Source organism: Artemia franciscana, chromosome 2 (assembly GCF_032884065.1).
Source record: "Artemia franciscana chromosome 2, ASM3288406v1, whole genome shotgun sequence".
Taxonomy (NCBI): domain Eukaryota; kingdom Metazoa; phylum Arthropoda; class Branchiopoda; order Anostraca; family Artemiidae; genus Artemia; species Artemia franciscana.
The window spans coordinates 29,219,520-29,241,144 of NC_088864.1; the positions used below are offsets into that span (position 1 = coordinate 29,219,520).

Genomic DNA, 21,625 nt, shown 5'->3' on the forward strand with positions numbered 1-21,625 from the left:
AAAGATTTATTAAATCAGTTTATGGTTGAGTGCTATGCAAAAATAGAAATTGAAATATTAATATATATTCATTCACACTAAAAGCAATGATGGTGCGATTCCTACATACGCCTTCAGGATGCGTTGACAGTAAATTATATACGTAGCCCTAGATATATGCACCAGCCATCACTTGACGCTATGAATTATATTAGATAAAAAAAAAGTATAGGAAAATGCCTATTTATCCATTAAAACTATCTGTAATCCAAAATTTGAAGAAACTAAGAACTAAAAGAAGGGAAAAGGTATACCATCGTTATGATAGCTGGAAAACTTAAACTAGAATTATACAACTTAATGAACCTACCGACGAAGAATAAACTATTTGGTGAACACCATTGTTTTATGTACATAGTTCAATCGTAGTAAAAGGACACGCAAATCAATTCGAGGACATTTGAAAGAAGAAATTTCAGACTTAACTGAAGATCCAACGTTAATTGAAAATTGTAAACACACACACACACAAATATATATAATGTCGAGAGCCCTGCAGCTTCGCTACCGGGCCCCGACACTCGACAGGCTTCTATATATGGATTCTCATTGTCGCTTGTCTTCTATCCGCAGATGTGAACCTCTTCTTGATGTCATGACGTTACCACAGGTTTGTTTGACTCGTTGTAATTTTCGCTGACGCAAGTATTCAGACTGTTTCTTTATTTTCGTTTATCATTACTTAGACTTTTTTTATTACTTAGACGTTTGATGGTCTAGGTCCTTGATTTGTCCTCTAGACATTATAATTACTTTTTACTTGCTCTACTTACTCTAGGAATTACGAAACTGCTTGAAACACCTTTTCTAAACAGACTAATTACACTTGGCATTTTATACTTATCCATGTTCCTTTTGTAATCTCGCAGGCGTCATAGATATAAAAACGATGCGTTCACTCTTGGCGGGGGGGGGGGGTGATATAATGCCTTCTCTTAAAATGGATTCATGAAAATTACATCAATCATATGATTTTTCTTGTCAATCATTTGTTTCTTGAAAAAAATCATTTGAAACCACTACTGAGGCAAATATGACGTATGTATACTTTTCAAATGTATTCATGAATATGACATCACTTACATAAATGTTTTTTTTTCAAAATTGAGGCTTTCAACGAATTTTTTCAAACTTCTAACATATATCGATCATTTTTTTAGGTCAGAAAATCCCAGGATACCAATTTTGCCCCAAAATATATGGAGCCATTTTTGAGAAAAAAAACATAAGTAAATACACGATTATTGCTCCTTCACAAATATATCTATCTATGTATATAAAAACTAGCTGTTGGGGTGGCCTTCGCGCCACCCCAACACCTAGTTGGGGGGGGGGGGGCGCTTCGCGCCCCCGCGCGCGTAAGTCATTACGCGCCATTGTAGTTGTGTCCCTGTGTCCCACCTGTGAATATATATATATATATATACTAGCTGTTGGGGTGGCGCTTCGCGCCTACCCAACACCTAGTTGGTGGGGGCGCTTCGCGCCCCCCCCAAGCCCCCCCCCCCCCGCGCGCGTAAGTCGTTACGCGCCATATTAGTTACGCGCCATTGTAGTTGTGTCCCTATGTCCCACCTGTGAATATAGATATATATATATATATATATATATATATATATATATATATATATATATATATATATATATATATATATATATATATAGTTTTCTTTTAGTTTTTAGTAGTTTTTTTAGTTTTCTTTTTCTCTTTTATTTTTCAGTTTTTTCCTTTTTTTTAGTTTTTTTCTTTTTTAGTTTTTAGTTTTTTTTAGTTTTTTACCTTTTTTTAGTTTTTTTTAGTTTTTTTAGTTTTTTAGCTTTTTTAGTTTTTTTATTAGTTTTTATTTTTTTTTGTAGTTTTTGCCTTTTTTTATTTTTTTCAGTTTTTTTTTAGTTATTAGATTTTTACCTGTTGTTATTTTTTTTAGTTTTTTACCTTTTTTAGTTTTTTTTCTTTTTAGTTTTTTTTGTAGTTTTTACCTTTTTTAGTTTTTTTCTTCTTTTGTATTAGTGTGAAATAATTCAGACGTCATATGCGGACAAACATGACGTCACCTGATCCATCCACAGATTAACACGACGTCACTCGACAGACAGACAGACAGACATAACCCACAAACAACTTATTTTTATATATATTTATTCATATTTTTTTAGTTTTCTTTTTCTCTTTTATTTTTCAGTTTTTTCCTTTTTTTTAGTTTTTTTCTTTTTTAGTTTTTAGTTTTTTACCTTTTTTTAGTTTTTTTTAGTTTTTTTAGTTTTTTAGCTTTTTTAGTTTTTTTATTAGTTTTTATTTTTTTTTGTAGTTTTTGCCTTTTTTTATTTTTTTCAGTTTTTTTTTAGTTATTAGATTTTTACCTGTTTTTAGTTTTTTTTAGTTTTTTAGCTTTTTTAGTTTTTTTTCTTTTTAGTTTTTTTTTGTAGTTTTTACCTTTTTTAGTTTTTTTCTTCTTTTGTATTAGTGTGAAATAATTCAGACGTCATATGCGGACAAACATGACGTCACCTGATCCATCCACAGATCCACACACAGACAACTTATTTTTATATATATAGATATATATATATATATATATATATATATATATATGTATATATATATATATATATATATATATATATATATATATATATATATATATATATATATATATATATATATATATATATATATATTTATTTAACTACGTAAAACTTTAACTACGTAAAACTACGTTTTTAACTACGTAAAACTTGCGAATATACAACATTCTTTGCTGTCCCATTGTCTGTGCATATAAATAGATTTTCAGGTTTACCGACTCTTGAACATGCAACATATAATGGTCCATGGGAAAACAATCCGTATTCAGATCTATACCTCATGATTCTAATGATTGCCCTTGAGCTTTGTTGATGGTGATTGCTAATCGACCATTCCCTGAGTCGCCATCGTCATTTATATATCCCCCTGTGCACCCCGGCGTCCCCTTTGTAGTTATGTCCCTGTGTCCCGGTCGTCATTTATATTCCCTGTGTCCCGGTCGTCATTTTTGTCCCGGTGTTCCAGTCTGTGATTTCTCTTTGAGTGTCCCGGGCGTCATTTATATTCCTTGTGTCCCGGTGTCCCGGTCGTCATTTATATCCCCCTGTGCCCCCCGGCGTCCCCATTGTAGTTGTGTCCCTGTGTCCCGGTCGTCATTTATATTCCCTGTGTCCCGGTCGTCATTTGTATCCCGGTGTCCCGGTCTGTATATACATTCGTTTTTTAGTTTTGTTTTTCTCCTTTATTTTTTTCCTTTTTTCTTTTTTTTCTTTTTTAGTTTATTTAGATTTTTAGATTTTTTAGTTTTTTTATTAATTTTTAGTTTTTTTGTAGTTTTTACCATTTTTTTAGTTTTTTTTTTTACTTATGTCCTGGTCGTCATTTATACTCCCTGTGTCCCGGTCGTCATTTGTGTCTCGGTGCTTGTTGATTGCTAATTTATATTATATTTATATTTATATTTTTTATATTTATTAATATTTTTTTAGTTTTCTTTTTCTCTTATTTTTCAGTTTTTTCCTTTTTTTTAGTTTTTTCTTTTTTAGTTTTTAGGTTTTTTTTACCTTTTTTTAGTTTTTTTAGTTTTTTAGCTTTTTTAGTTTTTTTATTAGTTTTTAGTTTTTTTTTTAGTTTTTGCCTTTTTTTAGTTTTTTCAGTTTTTTTTAGTTTTTTACCTTTTTTTAGTTTTTTTTAGTTTTTTAGCTTTTTTAGTTTTTTTTCTTTTTAGTTTTTTTTGTAGTTTTTACCTTTTTTAGTTTTTTTCTTCTTTTGTATTAGTGTGAAATAATTCAGACGTCATATGCGGACAAACACGACGTCACTCGACAGACAGACAGACAGACATAACCCACAAACAACTTATTTTTATATATATTTATTCATATTTTTTTAGTTTTCTTTTTCTCTTTTATTTTTCAGTTTTTTCCTTTTTTTTAGTTTTTTTCTTTTTTAGTTTTTAGTTTTTTTAGTTTTTTACCTTTTTTTAAGTTTTTTTAGTTTTTTAGCTTTTTTAGTTTTTTTATTAGTTTTTATTTTTTTTTGTAGTTTTTGCCTTTTTTTATTTTTTTCAGTTTTTTGTTAGTTATTAGATTTGTACCTGTTGTTAGTTTTTTAGCTTTTTTAGTTTTTTTTCTTTTTAGTTTTTTTGTAGTTTTTACCTTTTTTAGTTTTTTTCTTCTTTTGTATTAGTGTGAAATAATTCAGACGTCATATGCGGACAAACATGACGTCACCTGATCCATCCACAGATCAACACGACGTCACTCGACAGACAGACAGACAGACATAACCCACAAACAACTTATTTTTATATATATTTATTCATATTTTTTTAGTTTTCTTTTTCTCTTTTATTTTTCAGTTTTTTCCTTTTTTTTAGTTTTTTTCTTTTTTAGTTTTTTTTAGTTTTTACCTTTTTTTAGTTTTTTAGCTTTTTTAGTTTTTTTATTAGTTTTTATTTTTTTTTGTAGTTTTTGCCTTTTTTTATTTTTTTCAGTTTTTTTTTTAGTTATTAGATTTTTACCTGTTTTTAGTTTTTTTTAGTTTTTTAGCTTTTTTAGTTTTTTTTCTTTTTAGTTTTTTTTGTAGTTTTTACCTTTTTTAGTTTTTTTCTTCTTTTGTATTAGTGTGAAATAATTCAGACGTTATATGCGGACAAACATGACGTCACCTGATCCATCCACAGATCCACACACAGACAACTTATTTTTATATATATAGATATATATATATATATATATATATATATATATATATATATATATATATATATATATATATATATATATATATATGTTTTTAACTACGTAAAACTTGCGAATATACAACATTCTTAGCTGTCCCATTGTCTGTGCATATAAATAGATTGTCAGGTTTACCGACTCTTGAACATGCAACATATAATTGTCCATGGGAAAAACAATCCGTATTCAGATCTATATCTTATGATTCTAATGATTGCCCTTGAGCTTTGTTGATGGTGATTGCTAATCGAACATTCACAAATGACCCGGTCGTCATTTGTGTCCCGGTGTCCCAGTCTGTAATTTCTCTTTGAGTGTCGCGGTCGTCATTTATATTCCCTGTGTCGCGGTGTCCCGGTCGTCATTTTTGTCACATTTTTATATGTGACATATATCATATATATATATATATATATATATATATATATATATATCTATATATATAAAAATAAGTTGTCTGTCTGTCTGTGGATCAGGTGAAGTCATGTTTCGGCTGACGTCATGAAATTAGTTGCCGTCATTTTTGCTTTGAAGGTGACGTCATTCAAGTTATATAAGACATATGTTCGCGTAGAAATCTATTAATGTTTAAGTTTACAATGACTGATGAAGATGCTCAAAGAGTCTATGCCAAAAAACTTGCTGCTGATAGAGAAAGTCAGAAAAGAAAGCGTGCCGAGGAACTACCAGAGCAACGCGAAAGCAGACTTGCTGCTAAAAGAGAAAATGAAAAAAGAAGGCGTGCCGAGGAATCAAAAGACCAGCAGGGAAACAGGCTTGAGGCTGATAGAGAAAGAAAGAACAGAAAGCATGCCGAGGAACTACCAGAGCAACGCAGAAGCAGACTTGCTGCTAAAAGAGAAAGTGAAAAAAGAAGGCGTGCCGAGGAATCAAAAGACCAGCAGGGAAACAGGCTTGAGGCTGATAGAGAAAGAAAGAACAGAAAGCATGCCGAGGAACTACCAGAGCAACGCAGAAGCAGACTTGCTGCTAAAAGAGAATGTGAAAAAAGAAGGCGTGCCGAGGAATTACAAGAACAGCAAGAAATCAGGCTTGCTGCTGATAGAGAAAGTAAGAAAAGAAAGCGTGCCGAGGAATCACAAGAACAGCAAGAAATCAGGCTTGCTGCTGATAGAGAAAGTAAGAAAAGAAAGCGTGCCGAGGAATTACAAGAGCAGCAAGAAATCAGGCTTGCTGCTGATAGAGAAAGTAAGAAAAGAAAGCGTGCCGAGGAATCAGAGCAATCTGAAAGTTATCGCCTGGCATTCAGGTACAACCCAGTCGATGATTATAGCTTGAGTAGATGTGTTCAAATCGGGACAATGTCTAAAACTTGTCCCTATTGCAAGGCCTTGAAATTCAATGGTGAAACAATGGGAATGTGTTGCGCCTCAGGAAAAGTTAAACTTCCTCTATTGGCTGCACCACCAGAGCCATTGAAGACTTTCCTTACTGGAACTACGTCAGAATCTAAGCGTTTTTTGTCAAAAATCAGACAATACAACTCATGTTTCCAAATGACGTCGTTTGGAGCCCAAATCGAAAATCCAGATCAATTTATGTCTACTTTCAAAGTAAAAGGGCAAATTTATCATAAAGCAGGGTCCCTTCTACCATTCTCAGGCGAGAATCATAAATTTTTACAATTGTACTTCATAAGTGATAGAAATTCTGAATTGAATGCACGTTGCGAAATTTCTCCCAACGTTGAAAGGACAATCGTTTCCCAATTGCAACATCTTTTCCACGAAAATAATAATTTAGTGCGTCTGTTCAAAACAGCCATCGATTTGATGCCTACTGATACTCATAAAATTGTTATTTCCGCTGACAAAACGCCTCCTGGCCAACATGTGCGTAGATACAATGCTCCGACTATCGACGAAGTGGCAATCGTTATGGTCGGTGATCAGTTTTTACCTCGAGATATTATTCTACATAAGCGAAACGCTCAGTTGTTAAGAATTGCTGAAACTCATCGATGCTACGATGCCCTACAATATCCTATCATTTTTTGGGATGGAGCCGACGGCTATCACTTTAATATTAAATTGATGAATCCAGCCACTAACAAAGAAATGAATAAGAAATGCAGTGCAATGCATTATTATTCCTAATAGACCGGGACACCGGGATACAAATGACGACCGGGACACAGGGAATATAAATGACGACCGGGACACAGGGACACAACTACAACGGGGACGCCGGGGGGCACAGGGGGATATAAATGACGACCGGGACACCGGGACAGGGAATGGTCGATTAGCAATCACCATCAACAAAGCTCAAGGGCAATCATTAGAATCATGAGGTATAGATCTGAACACGGATTGTTTTCCCATGGACCATTATATGTTGCATGTTCAAGAGTCGGTAAACCTGACAATCTATTTATATGCACAGACAATGGGACAGCAAAGAATGTTGTATATTCGCAAGTTTTACGTAGTTAAAAACATATATATATATATATATATATATATATATATATATATATATATATATATATATATATATATATATATCTATATTCACAGGTGGGACATAGGGACACAACTACAATGGCGCGTAACTAATATGGCGCGTAACGACTTACGCGCGCGGGGGGGCTTGGGGGGGCGCGAAGCGCCCCCACCAACTAGGTGTTGGGGTGGCGCGAAGCGCCACCCCAACAGCTAGTATATATATATATATATATATATATATATATATATATATATATATATATATATATATGTATATATATATATAGGCACGTACGCAGGAATTTTTTTTCGGGTGAGGGGCCAAAACCTTCGAAACAGCAGATATAAAGTAGCACTTTTTTTTATTTAGTAACTAAATAAATGCAAAAAGTACGTATATCGGAAAATACAGAATAGCATTAATCTGTAGTATTGTAGCGGATAAGGGGAAGAAGACTGAAGCCTCAAAAGTACGTTTTAGGCTCAGGTTATGTTCATAGCGATTTAGAACCAGTGATTGATCTATTATATCCCACTGAAAGGGAAATTCTAGGATTAATACTGCAATATGGGTGCTGTGGGGGGTAGTTCTTCTATTGCGAAAACATTGATTTTAATGAAAAATGATTGTTTCCAAAATTAATCCATTGAAAGCTGTACTTTATTCTGAAAAGGGGGGATTGACGCCCTAATATCAAGGATAATTCTGTTTTGATGTGGAAAGCACTCTCTTTACAAAAAAAACAAACAGTACAATCACTAATTACTTCAAAGAGGGTAAAAAGTTAGACAGAAAGTGGGTTAATAATTGGGCAGTGACTAGACCGGATAATTCCATGTTCTAAAATCCCAAAAAAGGTAGACACATGTATCTAGATTCTTCATAAATGTCCTACTTTTTCCAGAAATCCCAAGAAACCATGGGGAAATTAAACATTTCACCAAATTTCGGGGGGGGGCCAAGTCTGAAGGACCTCCCTGTGTACGTGCCATATATATATATATATATATATATATATATATATATATATATATATATATATATATATATATATATATATATATATATACTAGCTGTTGGGGTGGCGCTTCGCGCCACCCCAACACCTAGTTGGTGGGGCGCTTCGCGCCCCCCCAAGCCCCCCCGCGCGCGTAAGTCGTTACGCGCCATATTAGTTACGCGCCTTTGTAGTTGTGTCCCTGTGTCCCACCTGTGAATATAGATAGATTTATATATGTGTTTCAAACTACGTAAAAATTGCGAATATACAACATTCTTGGCTTTCCCATTGTCTGTCCATATACAAAGCCGTATGTACTAATAATGACGTCATATGCAAACGCTCTTTTTACAAACAAACAAACATGCATACACACAACTCGTTTTTATATAGATAGATAGATAGATAGATACAATACAAATTAACTACGTAAAACTTGTGAATATACAACAGTCTTCGCTGTCCCATTGTCTGTGTTGCAATCTTTTAAATTGAAAAAGCAGATCCGTTGGAATCATGGGAATGCGAGGAATAAGAACAGCCTCACCCTCATAAGGCCCTGTCAAGATTGTGGCCTCTATTAGGTTTTCCATTGTTTTTTTTTTTACGGCAAGTCGCGTGCCATTGCAAAGCTTTGGTGGGTTGATATTTCTTAAAAGTATTATTGGTAATTTTTTTAATGATTGACCTTGAGCTTTGTTAATGGTGATTGCAAATGCTAATCGAATTGGGAATTGCAATCTTTTAAATTGAAAAGGCAGATCCGTTGGAATCATGGGAATGCGAGGAATAAGAACAGCCTCACCCTCAAAAGGCCCTGTCAGGATTGTGGCCTCTATTAGGTTTTCCATTGTTTTTTTTACGGCAAGTCGAGTGCCATTGCATACCGACTCTTGAACATGCAACATATAATTGTCCATGGGAAAAACAATCCATATTCAGATCTATACCTCATGATTCTAATGATTGCCCTTGAGCTTTGTTGATGGTGATTGCTAATCGAACATTGCATGTGTCCCCGTCGTCATTTATATATCCCCCCTGTGCCCCCGGCGTCACCGTTGTAGTTGTGTCCCTGCGTCCCGGTCGTCATTTATATTCCCTGTGTCCCGGTCGTCATCCCGGTATACATTCGTTTTTGAATTGGTATATGATGAAATAAATTTTTAATTTTTTCCCTTTTTTTCTTTTTAGTTTTTTTTATTGGTTTTTACCTTTTTTTAGGTTTTTTAGTTTTTTTCTTTTTTCTTTTTAGTTTTTTTTGAAGTTTTTATCTTTTTAGTTTTTTTATTTTTATTCATATTTTTTTAGTTTTCTTTTTCTCCTTTATTTTTCAGTTTTTTTCCTTTTTTTAGTTTTTTTTCTTTTTTTGTTATTTTAGTTTTTACCTTTTTTAGTTCTTTTTAGTTTTTTAGCTTTTTTCAGTTTTTTTTATTAGTTTTTAGTTTATTTTATGGTTTTTCCTTTTTTTAGTTTTTTTTAGTTTTTTACCTTTTTTTTTAGTTTTTAGTTTTTAAGCCTTTTTAGATTTTTTTCTTTTTAGTTTTTTTTTGTAGTTTTTACCTTCTTTAGATTTTTGCTTCTTTTATATTAATGCTAAAGCCAAAGTTCGAACCTGGAACCTCTTGAACCTAGAACCTGGAACATAACGCCTTATCAACTCAGCTACATCGGCTTGAATACATTCGTTTTCGAATTGGTATATGATGAAATAATTCAGACGTCATATTATATGATGAAATAATTTTTTAGTTTTTTTTACTTTTTTTCTTTTTAGTTTTTTTATTGGTTTTTGCCTTTTTTTTAGCTTTTTTATTTTTTTTTCGTTTTTTCTTTTTAGTTTTTTTTGTAGTTTTTATCTTTTTTATTTTTTTTTATTTTTATTCATATTTTTTAGCTTTCTTTTTATCTTTTATTTTTCAGTTTTTTCCTTTTTATCTTTTATTTTTCAGTTTTTTCCTTTTTTTTAGTTTTTTTCTTTTTTAGTTTTTAGTTTTTTTTTAGTTTTTTACCTTTTTTTAGTTTTTTTAGTTTTTTCAGTTTTTTAGCTTTTTTAGTTTTTTTTATTAGTTTTTAGTTTTTTTTGTAGTTTTTGCCTTTTTTTAGTTTTTTCAGTTTTTTTTTAGTTTTTAGTTTTTTACCTTTTTTTAGTTTTTTTTAGTTTTTTAGCTTTTTTAGTTTTTTTTCTTCTTTTGTATTAGTGTGAAATAATTCAGACGTCATATGCACCTGATCCACAGATCCACAGACAACTTATTTTTATATAGATAGATATATATATATATATATATATATATATATATATATATATATATATATATATATATATATATATATATATATATATATATATATATATATATATACCTTATACTTTTAGTACTTCAATTATGACTCATAACACAGAAAATGATTGCTAAGAACAACCTACTAGCCTATATTTTGTTTTTCTACTCTTATCAATTTTCCCATAGGGAAAAGATTGTTTGTTCGCATTTCTAATTCATTTAACTCCTGGCGTCAAGAATGAGAGTTACTATCCTATTGTAAACATCCACAATGCCTTAACCCATCCAAGATGTATTTTCTATCACTGCACAAGAATGATTTTAACCTGTTTTCTAGTTGGATAAATAAAGAATTGTTTATGTTTAACATAAACTAAGCTACTATACAAAAAAGGCCTTGAGGCAAAAATAAGACAGGAAAAAGATAGTGTGAGAAAAATAAATTAGCTAATGACCTAACTTGAAAAACATTAGCTTCAAATTTCTTTATTTATTCCGGATATGAATTTTATACCGAGTCCAAATAAATTGCTTCAAAGCTCGTTTGCATAAATTAACATCTGTCAATTTTGTCACTTCTTGTTCCAAAGAAATCAAGATATATATTCATAGAAGAAAACCTTTTACATGAAACAGAAATAACGGTTTAGTCCCGATATTTAGTGGTATCATATCACAGAAAATTTATCCGAACTTACATACTTAGCACTGGTATAACTAATAGACAAGCCTTGAGCACACTACGGCCCATATAAAGAGCTAAACCTGCTCATTAGAAATAATTTCCCAACATATATCATTTTTCAAGGGGTTGAATCAATACTTGTGTGGGGGGAGGGGTGTGTTTTCATTTTCTGATTACTACCTAGTTATACCTACGACAAATACCATTTTCACTGGGGTTTACAGCAAAGAAATAATCATAAGTTGTCGCTCTCAATAACTGGAGGGACAAATTGCTATTTTGTTTTAGTGAAATTCTCAGCACAAATTAGGAAGCGGTATTGACGATAGGGGGGATGGTTCTTGCCCCTTCCCTCCTCGGCCATGCGGAAGAATAAAATTTAACTAAAAATCAATTCTAATTTTTTTACTGTTATTTTTTCCAGGGTTAAACTCCCACCCCCCATCTTCCACAAAAATCTAAAAAGATCAGATAAAACTTTGAAAGCTAACGCCAAAAACTGGCCATTGAAATATTTTCAACATTATTCAGTAATTAAGGCCATTGAAAATAGATAAAGTTACCCTCCAATTTCATATTTTTTTTATACCCTCAAGCGACAGTAATGGGACTGAAAGCCTTTTTTGTTATTATTATTATTGAAACATTTACCAACTTTGTTCTGTCTGGGTCGTATCTTAATGTATCACAATAGATATCGTACGATCCTATGAAAAGATAACGGCAGTATTTTCACTTTCAACATTTCTGATAAATTACAGTTTAGAAAAGTTAACAGATAGGTCCATGCAAGCGCTGATATTTGCGTTTAGGAATAGGATGTTCAAATTTAAAAAAAAATGGCAATACAACAATTTTTTGTTGCATTTAAATAAAGAACTAAAAAACATTAGTAAAAATTCACTAAATAAATATAAAAATATTAGAGTTTCGTAAAGTCAATAGATAAGTACATCTTTTTGCGAGCGCTGATGCGTGTAACCGATATTTGCATGTAGCCAGCGGGAGTGCTGGAAGCCCGAGCGGTGAATGAAATTAACAAAGTACTTCAAATACACATGATTAGGAGGGTCGCCAGTGAGAAATGACTAAAAAGAGTGATCGCTAGATGGAATTAGGATAAAAAAGCTGGACTGTTCAAAGGCCACCAGTAAGAAGCCATAGTAAGAAAAAGCTTAGCAAAAATGGCCCGAATGAGACGACTTCACAAGTAATATATAAGCAAGCAATATGGGACGATCACAAGCAGAGGTGTTACTTGACAAAATATTCCGCTTTTTGGAAGGGGGGACGTATGAATTTTACAGCCTCCTTCCACCATACACGACACCCTTGATCACAACAGAGGAACGTTAAGAGATTACCAGATAGCTGAAAAAAAACTTCTTTTTGTGTATGTAGGTTTTGCAATAGCTGGCGCCAGGATTTAGCAGTGAAATACACTTTATTACTCATTTCAAATAATTCATTCACAGACACTACATCGCCTCATAAGCAGATCGTGCCTTATTGTAAAATTCTATTTTAACAGAAGGTTTTTTCTCAATAAACCCAAATCTGGTTGTTTTCAAGTAAATCATTTGATCCTTACTTTAAATTAAAAAAAAAAAAAAAAAAAAACAAGATTTATTTTTACCGAAAATAAGGAGCGACATTAAAACTTAAACGAATAGAAATTATTCCGTATATAAAGGGGCTTGATGTCCCCTCTTCAACGCCCCGCTCTTTACGCTAAAGTTTGACTCTTTGTCACATCTCTACTTTTTAAAACAATAAAAAACTTTAGCGTAAAGAGCGGGGCGTTGAGGAGGGGACACCCCTTTTCATTGGGCAGTTCGTTAAACTTATTTTAGTTCAAAAATTAATTTGGGTCTTATAAAAATTCAATGAACTTACTTATGAATCGGATAAATAGTATAGTTGTTTTTTTTTGCCTGATGGAATAAAAAACACGAATTTCATTTCTGCACGGTTTCTCAATCAAAACATGCACAATTAGGTTCTGAAACAGATGAAAAAGCTCTGCATTCAAAAACTTACTTAAAAGATACCAGTAAAAAACTACTTTATTTACTTAAGTATATTAAGGTATATTACAGAGAAACCATTACAGAGAGATTAGCTTCATATTCAAAAGTCAATAAGTGCTTGTTTAAAATTTTTCTTAAACTTTATATTGCTACAACCAGACGATACAATGAAGGATATAAACCTACTTTAGGTCACGTCTCCTAATTTCAGACAAGGCTTATGGATGGGCCCATGTGTGTGCTGATTATTGTTCGATGTTTAAGCTTATTTGAGCAAGCTGTTAGAGTAGATTTGTGACAAAAAACAAGAACAAACGATACAGCATATTTTATTTTCATGCATATATAAAACATTGCTTTCAAATGACTAGATAAACTATTTTTAATGACAAGATTATGTAAGCAATATCATATATTGGCAACCAAAAATGTACACCTGACTTTGTGAAAGATTTCAAGGGATACAAAAATGTAAAATAATACTTGCAGAATCATCCAATTTTTGGAAAAGTAAAGGATTTCAACTTAAATTTGAACTTAGCTTTTCGTCTACACCTTTTGTTTTGTTTACAAACAAAAGCAATTTTATTTAATGCATAAACCAACCGACTTAGACGATTTATGACCAAACTACGGCCATTTGAATTTAAACCAGAACACCTCCTTTTCGTGGTATTACAAAGAATAATTGAGTGTTTTTTAAACTCAAATAAACTTCTCAGCCTTAAAAACTGTTTAGCTTACATATCGTTCTTACAACAGCATATATAAAAAATGTATGCACAAGTAATAGCCTTTTAATTATCAGGAAGTCCGTAGAAAAAAGAAAACAGTGTAATCAAGTAACCAGACTATTAAAGTAAGAAGCTTAATTTGGCTTCAAAAGTAGCATGCACCAGTATCAAAAATATGCTTCCTAACACTACAACTAATTTCAAAGAAAAAAATAAGACATACCCGGAAAATACATGAAAATTGCCCTTTGAAAGGTGCTTGACAAATATACTCTTTTTGCTTAAAATCTCTTTACTCTGTGATGTAGGAATACAGGTGTTCAATAAAAGTTTGAATAACTGAATCCTAGTTTTTGTATAAACTTAGATGTCTATAACTGTCGGCACTGGTTTTGATCGAAGATCCGGTTCAATGATGGCAAATGTTCCATCTCGAAGTGAGACAACAAAATGGGTCCAACAAGGTGATGCTGACACACAGTTTATTGGCTCTGGAAACGCAAAACTTAAAACTTTTGACATCCTGGAATTAATAATTTGGTAAATTTAAGAAATTAACTAAAGTGCTAAGCAGTAAGCATTAAAGTCACTGAGTCACATTTTAGAGAAAAAAAAAACCCTAATAACGTCCATACATTAGAACACATAGCCTATATGTATGTAAATATACCAATACATGGGAATTGTAAAGAAAATAACAACAAAAAACCATAGAATCTAGAATTTGAAGTTGAATGAAGCCGTGATTACAATAGTAACTTTATTTCAGATGCAGGCTATATTGCCACAATTTTAAATATTTAAAGGTCTGAGTTTTACTGAAGATAATCAGGATGTTTTATTCTAGTCAATTTTTGACTTTCTTAATGAATCCGCAATATATTAGATGGCTGAAGAGAGGTTTTTTAAAAGTAAGTTGCCGTAGTCTGCTTTCTCTTGGTACAATCCAACAGCTCCCAGTACGGCTCGATGATAAGAGGGGGGAAAGGGTCATTGAGTACAATTTAAGATTTAAATATCAGGTAAATGGGCAAGCTATTTTAATAAAAATGAAAAAAAAACAAGGGCCTGATTTTTTTTTAGTGGAAACAGTAAAAAAAAAAAAACTTACAAGTATTTTCATTGTACAACGGATAATCGTGATCGATAAAAAGTAATTAATCTTATAATTAAAACAATAAAAGGTCTCTTAAAAAATAAAGTTACAGTTTAGAGCAGGGCCATCCTATTTAAAGATTAGTATGTCAAAGGTGGTACTAAAAATTGTAAATAAGTAGTTTATTTTGAAGTACTTAATATTTCAAATGTTTTCTTTATTGTTTTGATTTCTTTTTATATCATGACACAGAAAAAGTTTTCTTTATTGTTTTGATTTCTTTTTATATCATTAGGCAGAGGCAGCATGGTCTTTAAAGTACTTTACGATATGTTAGGTCATAAGAATGCGATTTGAACATAAACTCCATGAGTGTTTCTCAAAACGTGCTATTGAAACAGACAAAGTGCAGCAATCTTACAGTTTATTTACTATTTTCTAAGCTATACAAATGGATACAGGAATATCCAGAATCATAAAAAAAAATTCAAGGTCGACAACGTGTGTTAATAAACGGCTCTGAAAAGAAACAGGACTTCTAATCTGTCATTTTTTTTATAGCTTACCTTTTCTGTAAGTATTGCAAATCAACTTATTTAAAAGTAACAGCACTTATTTTTAAGTACCAAAATTCTTTTCTTTTACAGATCTTATTCAAAGATCTATGAAATTACATATTTCAAATTCGTGCTATATTCCCCAAAGTTTGGTTTCAAAATATCGCCATTTAGCTAAGAAAATGCAAATTTTTCCCAAAACAAAGGGAAATTTTCTATAATCAAATCTTGGCAGTTGAAATTAGTTTCACATTCAATTCAATTCAATTCAATTTACTCAAATAAAAATAAAATACAACACCAATAATAATAAGGATCCTGGAAGCGAACTTGTTGAGGACCATAACCACAAAAAATTGAAAATGAAGAAGAGAGAAAAAAAAGAAAAGATAAAACATGGGTAACTAACATTGGACCAGAGATTTTGTACTCCTAACTAAACTTAAAACATTTAGGCATCAAAATGCCTTTGAGCCACTGAAATATACTATTCAATCGACCCATGGTCTTTTTCCACAGTAATTTACCAACATCGTGATCAAAGAGGGGGGTATGTACAGAGCCCTGCCTGAAATGTCATAATTATTGTGATTTTCCATATATTCTATGCTTTTTGCTTGTTTTTCTTAACTCCCCGCTCAAACCGAATTCCAGCATGTGTTGGGAATGCAAGTAAACCTAACTCTGAAATAGTCCTTTACACTTAATTTAAGACATTCATTACTGGCACAAGCAATACTTACGGGATTGGTAAAATTGCTTCATATTTTACTCAAAACTCTAATAGAAGTTTTTATTTTTTCGTGTGGAGGAGGGATAAAGGGTTGAGGAGCAACCAGAAGTCCGTGAAATTAGCAACATATCTCTTGGCCTTGACTTTGAAACATTCAAAGTTTACGGTCGCCAAAAACGTCAGTCAAACATAGAAGACATTCGATAGACAGATTCATGCAGCAATTAATAGATTTAAAAATAAGAGACAAATATTTAACCATATTCCCTTCAAAAGACTCTATGGCCGAAAATGCAGGGATCCATCCCTCCCGCACACACACAAAAACCCACACTAAACAAGGGAAATGATGAACTGGCATCATCCACGGAAAACCAAGCCACAGTGAAGCTTCATACGAAATAAACAATATAAACGTATATTTCTAACTTGGCCCATTCTCAATTAGCTTATATTTTTTGAAAATTAACACTGGAGTTAAAAAATACGAAAAAAGCAAAAATTTAAATATAAATTAATATTAAATGGGCAACTTATAGGAACATGTTTTCATTTTGGCAAACTAAATACAAATCTGAAACACACTAATTCTTAAAAAGTTGGGATATTTTTAAGTCAACTGTAGTTCCTCGACTGGTCTGTAATTTTTTTTCTAAATACAGTGTTTACAGGAAAAAACAGGTTTAAAAGTAAACTGATTCGATTACAGAAATAATGAACTTACTTCCAGATATGACGCACTTCCAAGTTACCAACTGTATCTGCAACGAGGAAATGTTGTCGTCCAACAACCAACGCAGTAGGTTGTCGCTCTAACTCAAGGGAATTAATTATATTGCCATGCAATGTTGTTGAAACGATCACGAAACAAGAGCACTGGAACAAAAAAAAGAAAAAAAAAAGAAGACAAGAAACAGTTAGAGGGATATAACCACTTTCCCATATATAATTATCGATTTTTGTCGAATTTTGTCAATTATCTATTTTTATTCACCTGTACAGTCTAATCGATTAAGAACATAAAATAAATAAATAAAACAAGACACATAGCTGGTTTTTATTTTTAATCCACAAATGATCTGGGGAGGGGGATAAATTTCCAGGATGATTTAATGTATGCGGAACCACAAGGATTAGGATAATGTGCTGAAGTATACTTTAATATTGACGCTGAATTCTGATGTTGAAAGGCAAAAAGGCTTTTGATTCTTAGGATTAATCCTTGTTTTTTAGGAATAGCATTGTGAATTCCTAAGGTTTAGAATTAATCAAGTATTTTGACACTTAAACCTAAAAATAGAAAGAAAAAGGGAATTCAAACAGTTCGTGGTAACGGACTGTGAGTAGGGAACGACCCGGCTAAATAGTAACCGATACTCTAAAAAACGGAGTTTTGATATCAACAGACATATCAAAAGAATAGACTTATTATGCTGATTTTAAATACATAATTTTCATTAAGATTAGTTTTATATATTAAGGGCTACGAGCCAGAGAAAATTCGCCTGATTTTCGAAAAAAGGGGGAAACACACCCTAAAGGTATTATAATCTCAATGAAAGTCAAACCCTCAGATTCAGAGTATCAGAAAACCCTACTGTAATTTTTTCGTGCTCCTATGTGCAAAAATGTGGAATTTTGTGTTTTTTGCCAGAACAAAGATCACGGATGCGTGTTTTTTTTTATGTTTGTCCCAGGGGCGATCGTATCGGAGCCCTTTTGGAGCGACCAAAAAGATTGGAGGTCAACCTGGCCCCCTACCCGACCCTTTATCTCCCAGAGTTGTCCGATCAAACTTATGAGATAGCCATCATTCTCATCATAGTTGAAAGGCCCAATAATTATGTCTTTGGATATAAAATGACCCCCCCCCCCAACATCCCCCAGGGGAAAGGTCTTAAGTTATAAAATTTGCCCTATTTTTACACATAGTATTTGTTATCATGAAGTATGTATACATTTTCCGGTGGGGGGGGGATTTTTCGCTGGGGGATTTTCCACTAGGGAATTTACTACGGGGGTGAACTTGTTTTCTGGTGAAAACAGTTTTCTGGAGGTGAACTTGTCAGGGGGAAATTATACACTGGAGGAATTTGCCAGAATTCCTATACAAATTTTTTTTTTGAATTTCTTGCTTTCTCTTTTCCGTATCAATTTTACGTGTGGAGTTGCTAAGGCTAATTGTCCCAAGTAAAATTTAACCGGGATTGAATTGTCTATAGGATTTGAGTAGGGATGGAGATTTCTTCGTGGAGGCGGGGCCAGATTTCCTGGCATTACTTAAAAACGATCAGAAATCAAATAAAAAAAAGTTTTTAAACTGAAAGTAAAGAGCAACATTAAAATTTAAAACGAACAGACATTATAAAGTGTATGAAGGGTATTGCCCCCTCCTCAACACCATTCTCCTTAGACTAAAGTTTGAATTGTGTCCCAATTCTTTAAGAAAGACTCCTGAAACACAAGGGTCGTTTAATTAAAACAATAGGAAGCTTTTTAAAAGTATTGAAAAATTTCAGCGCAAAAAGCGAGGTGTTGAGGAGGGGGAAATCCTCTTCATTCACGTAATAATTCATGTTTAATTTAAGTTATGTTACTCCTTCCTTTCAGTTGAAAAAACTTGTTTTTTTGTTTTTTTTAATTCAATTATATTACAGAGACGAAGACAAACAGTTCAGTCAACTCATTGAAAGTAATACAATCTATTCATTAGTTAATAGCTTTAATCAACCCAAATCAATTCTATTATTAAGCTTATTATAATGTAGAGTATTATAATGTATAACGCATTTGTGCGTTATAACAAGCCTTAAAATATTTCGAATTAACCAGCAAACCTGTGAACAGGCTAGGAGAAGAATCTCAGCCTTGTTTCTACGACGGGTAATATAAAATTGTTTATCTGTTTGACGTAGCCAATATTGCATTTTGGTATTAATTTTGCTTATTTTGACAGCCTGAATTACATTGAGTCATATTATGTTTTGCATGTATTCACAGGAGTTCAATATGCCCAGAGAACTGGTCTTCTAGATCATAATTCTTGTAAATAAATAATTAACATGTTAGGAAAATAAAAACACTGATAACATCAGTACCTTATTTTCAAAAAGAAACACTACTTGTCCTTCTTCTCCAATTTGGATTTTATTGATAGAAAGTGGAATATCAATAAATGGCTGCAGCGTCCATTTGTAGACTCCAGATTTAACACTATGTACAAGAACAGTGGAATTCTAAAAAGAAACGAGAACATAAATTTACACAAAAACATTCTGATAAGAACAAGAGTCGACAAGAGGCACAATCAAACTTTCTAATTGATTCTTTAAGGAAAACAGGCAAATATAATGATAAAGTAACAAACCCACATTATTTGCACTGAAAGTGTAGCAATTTAAATTTTCAACTTTACTTTGAAAAAAAGAATCTGATGGGGATTAACAAACATAAACCCAAACTGTTTCCAATCCAGCAGACCGTTCAGGAGGGCACGGGGAGGTAGGCCTTGGCTTCCATGGGTACGGTGATAACTATACCACGATATGTAAAAACTTAAGATTTTAACTATCTAATCCCCATAAACCGTCACAACCAACACAGCACAACCAGGAATCAAAAACTCAGTTTTCTAAACCAAGAACTAATTCCCAAAATAGTATCCGGTACTGTTTAAGTGACATTAAAAACATTTTAATAATAGTAAAATTTAATCAAGAGCTAGAATTTACTGTCATCGGCAGGGTGAGGTGCTAAAACAAATACTCATTAGTAGCGACCCCAAAGGGACCGCGACGACTCAGGTATCCGTTGAAATCCCGGTGCAGGCACTTTTTTTTAAAGTCCTTCAAGACACCGGTGCTATTAATTATACTCATTTTTTTGTTACGTACATAAATTACTTATGCAAATGTTTGAAACCTACAGATGAAGGAAAAAACCCTCAGGCCTCGCCAGTCAAGTGGGGAACCGCCGGTTTTAAAAATAGATCTTAGTCTTATATTTACTTATGTAGATGACATAGTTTTTTTGGTGGTACACAGGCCTTTGTTTAGATTCTCGACTTTTATTTTCATTGCTGCTATCACAGACAAGTGCATCCCGTTGCGCATTGATTTCCAACATGAACAAAAATTCCCGTTATGCAACAAACAGCGTTCGGCAAGAGATTGTTATTCTCATAGTGGGTAATGGATTTGGTAATTTTCTTTGTCCCCTGGGGGCTACAAAACCCGAATCCATACATGCGATTTCATCAGTCTAACTTTCGAGATGGATAGTGCAACACAATTTTTTTTATAAAAAATTTGATTCGAACATATTTGCTGGTAAGGTTCTAAACACATTAAGGATAACCCCCTTTCCCACAAAAAAAGGGGATGAGCATACTCAAATTGAAGCTGATGCAGTTCACAGTATGAAAATAACAAGTAAAAACTTAACCCGTCCCCCAATAAAAAGATTTATCGGGGTATTATAGTCATTTCAAATATGCTATGCTTTAGAAATTACATTATTGCAATGTCAGACACAGCCAAGAAAATGAATCGTGCCATCAAATGCCTGCATCAAGCAAAGATGTCATTAAAATTCAGTAGGCAAGTATATTGGTAAAAGCTTAATTATTGTGAATAGCACGCTATCACCCGCCCTGTCAGCATGTCTGCCCTGGCATTAGCCAATTTAAACAAAAATGTTCTTTTAACATCTGCTTTGTGAGCTAAATTAAATGCGTTTAGCAAGATTAATCTTTACGTGAGATGCTCACAAAAAATTTAACTTATTTATGCGTTAAATGAAGGGTTGGATAATATTTTTTTCTTATAGTATATACAAATAGGTAAACAAGGGTCATTTTGAGAATAATAATGAACTATTGTGTGAGACCCCCTCCTCCCTTCATATTGTAACAAAGAGAGGATATGCACCCATTTTTGAAGCCATAAAAGTAGTACATTTTTTGGCTACTTGCGGGTCATTAAACTGGAATTTAATGTGGGGTGGGGGAAATGATGAAACTAGCTTCAAGTTATTAAGAAAACTAAAAACTTATTCTTTATTTCAGAATGCTCTTTTATTACAATTAAACTGTGTTATATATATATATATATATATATATATATATATATATATATATATATATATATATATATATATATATATATATATATATATATATATATAGTTTTGTAGCTCACGTGCAAAGATTTATCTGTAAGAAATA

At 32.5% G+C, this 21,625-nt stretch overlaps 1 protein-coding gene across 1 annotated transcript in view; it reads right to left on the reverse strand.

The window, feature by feature from the left end:
- Positions 1 to 13,594: 13,594 nt before the first annotated feature.
- The window catches only part of LOC136039891 (neurobeachin-like protein 1), a 182,834-nt gene continuing 174,803 nt past the window's right edge, over positions 13,595 to 21,625 (reverse strand). Inside the window, exons 29-31 of the mRNA XM_065723869.1 lie at positions 19,500 to 19,637; positions 17,126 to 17,277; positions 13,595 to 14,538 (exon numbers count right to left, since the gene is read on the reverse strand). Coding sequence (XP_065579941.1) covers positions 14,379 to 14,538; positions 17,126 to 17,277; positions 19,500 to 19,637 — 450 coding nt within the window. The 3' untranslated portion in view covers positions 13,595 to 14,378. The remainder of the gene's footprint in view (positions 14,539 to 17,125; positions 17,278 to 19,499; positions 19,638 to 21,625) is intronic.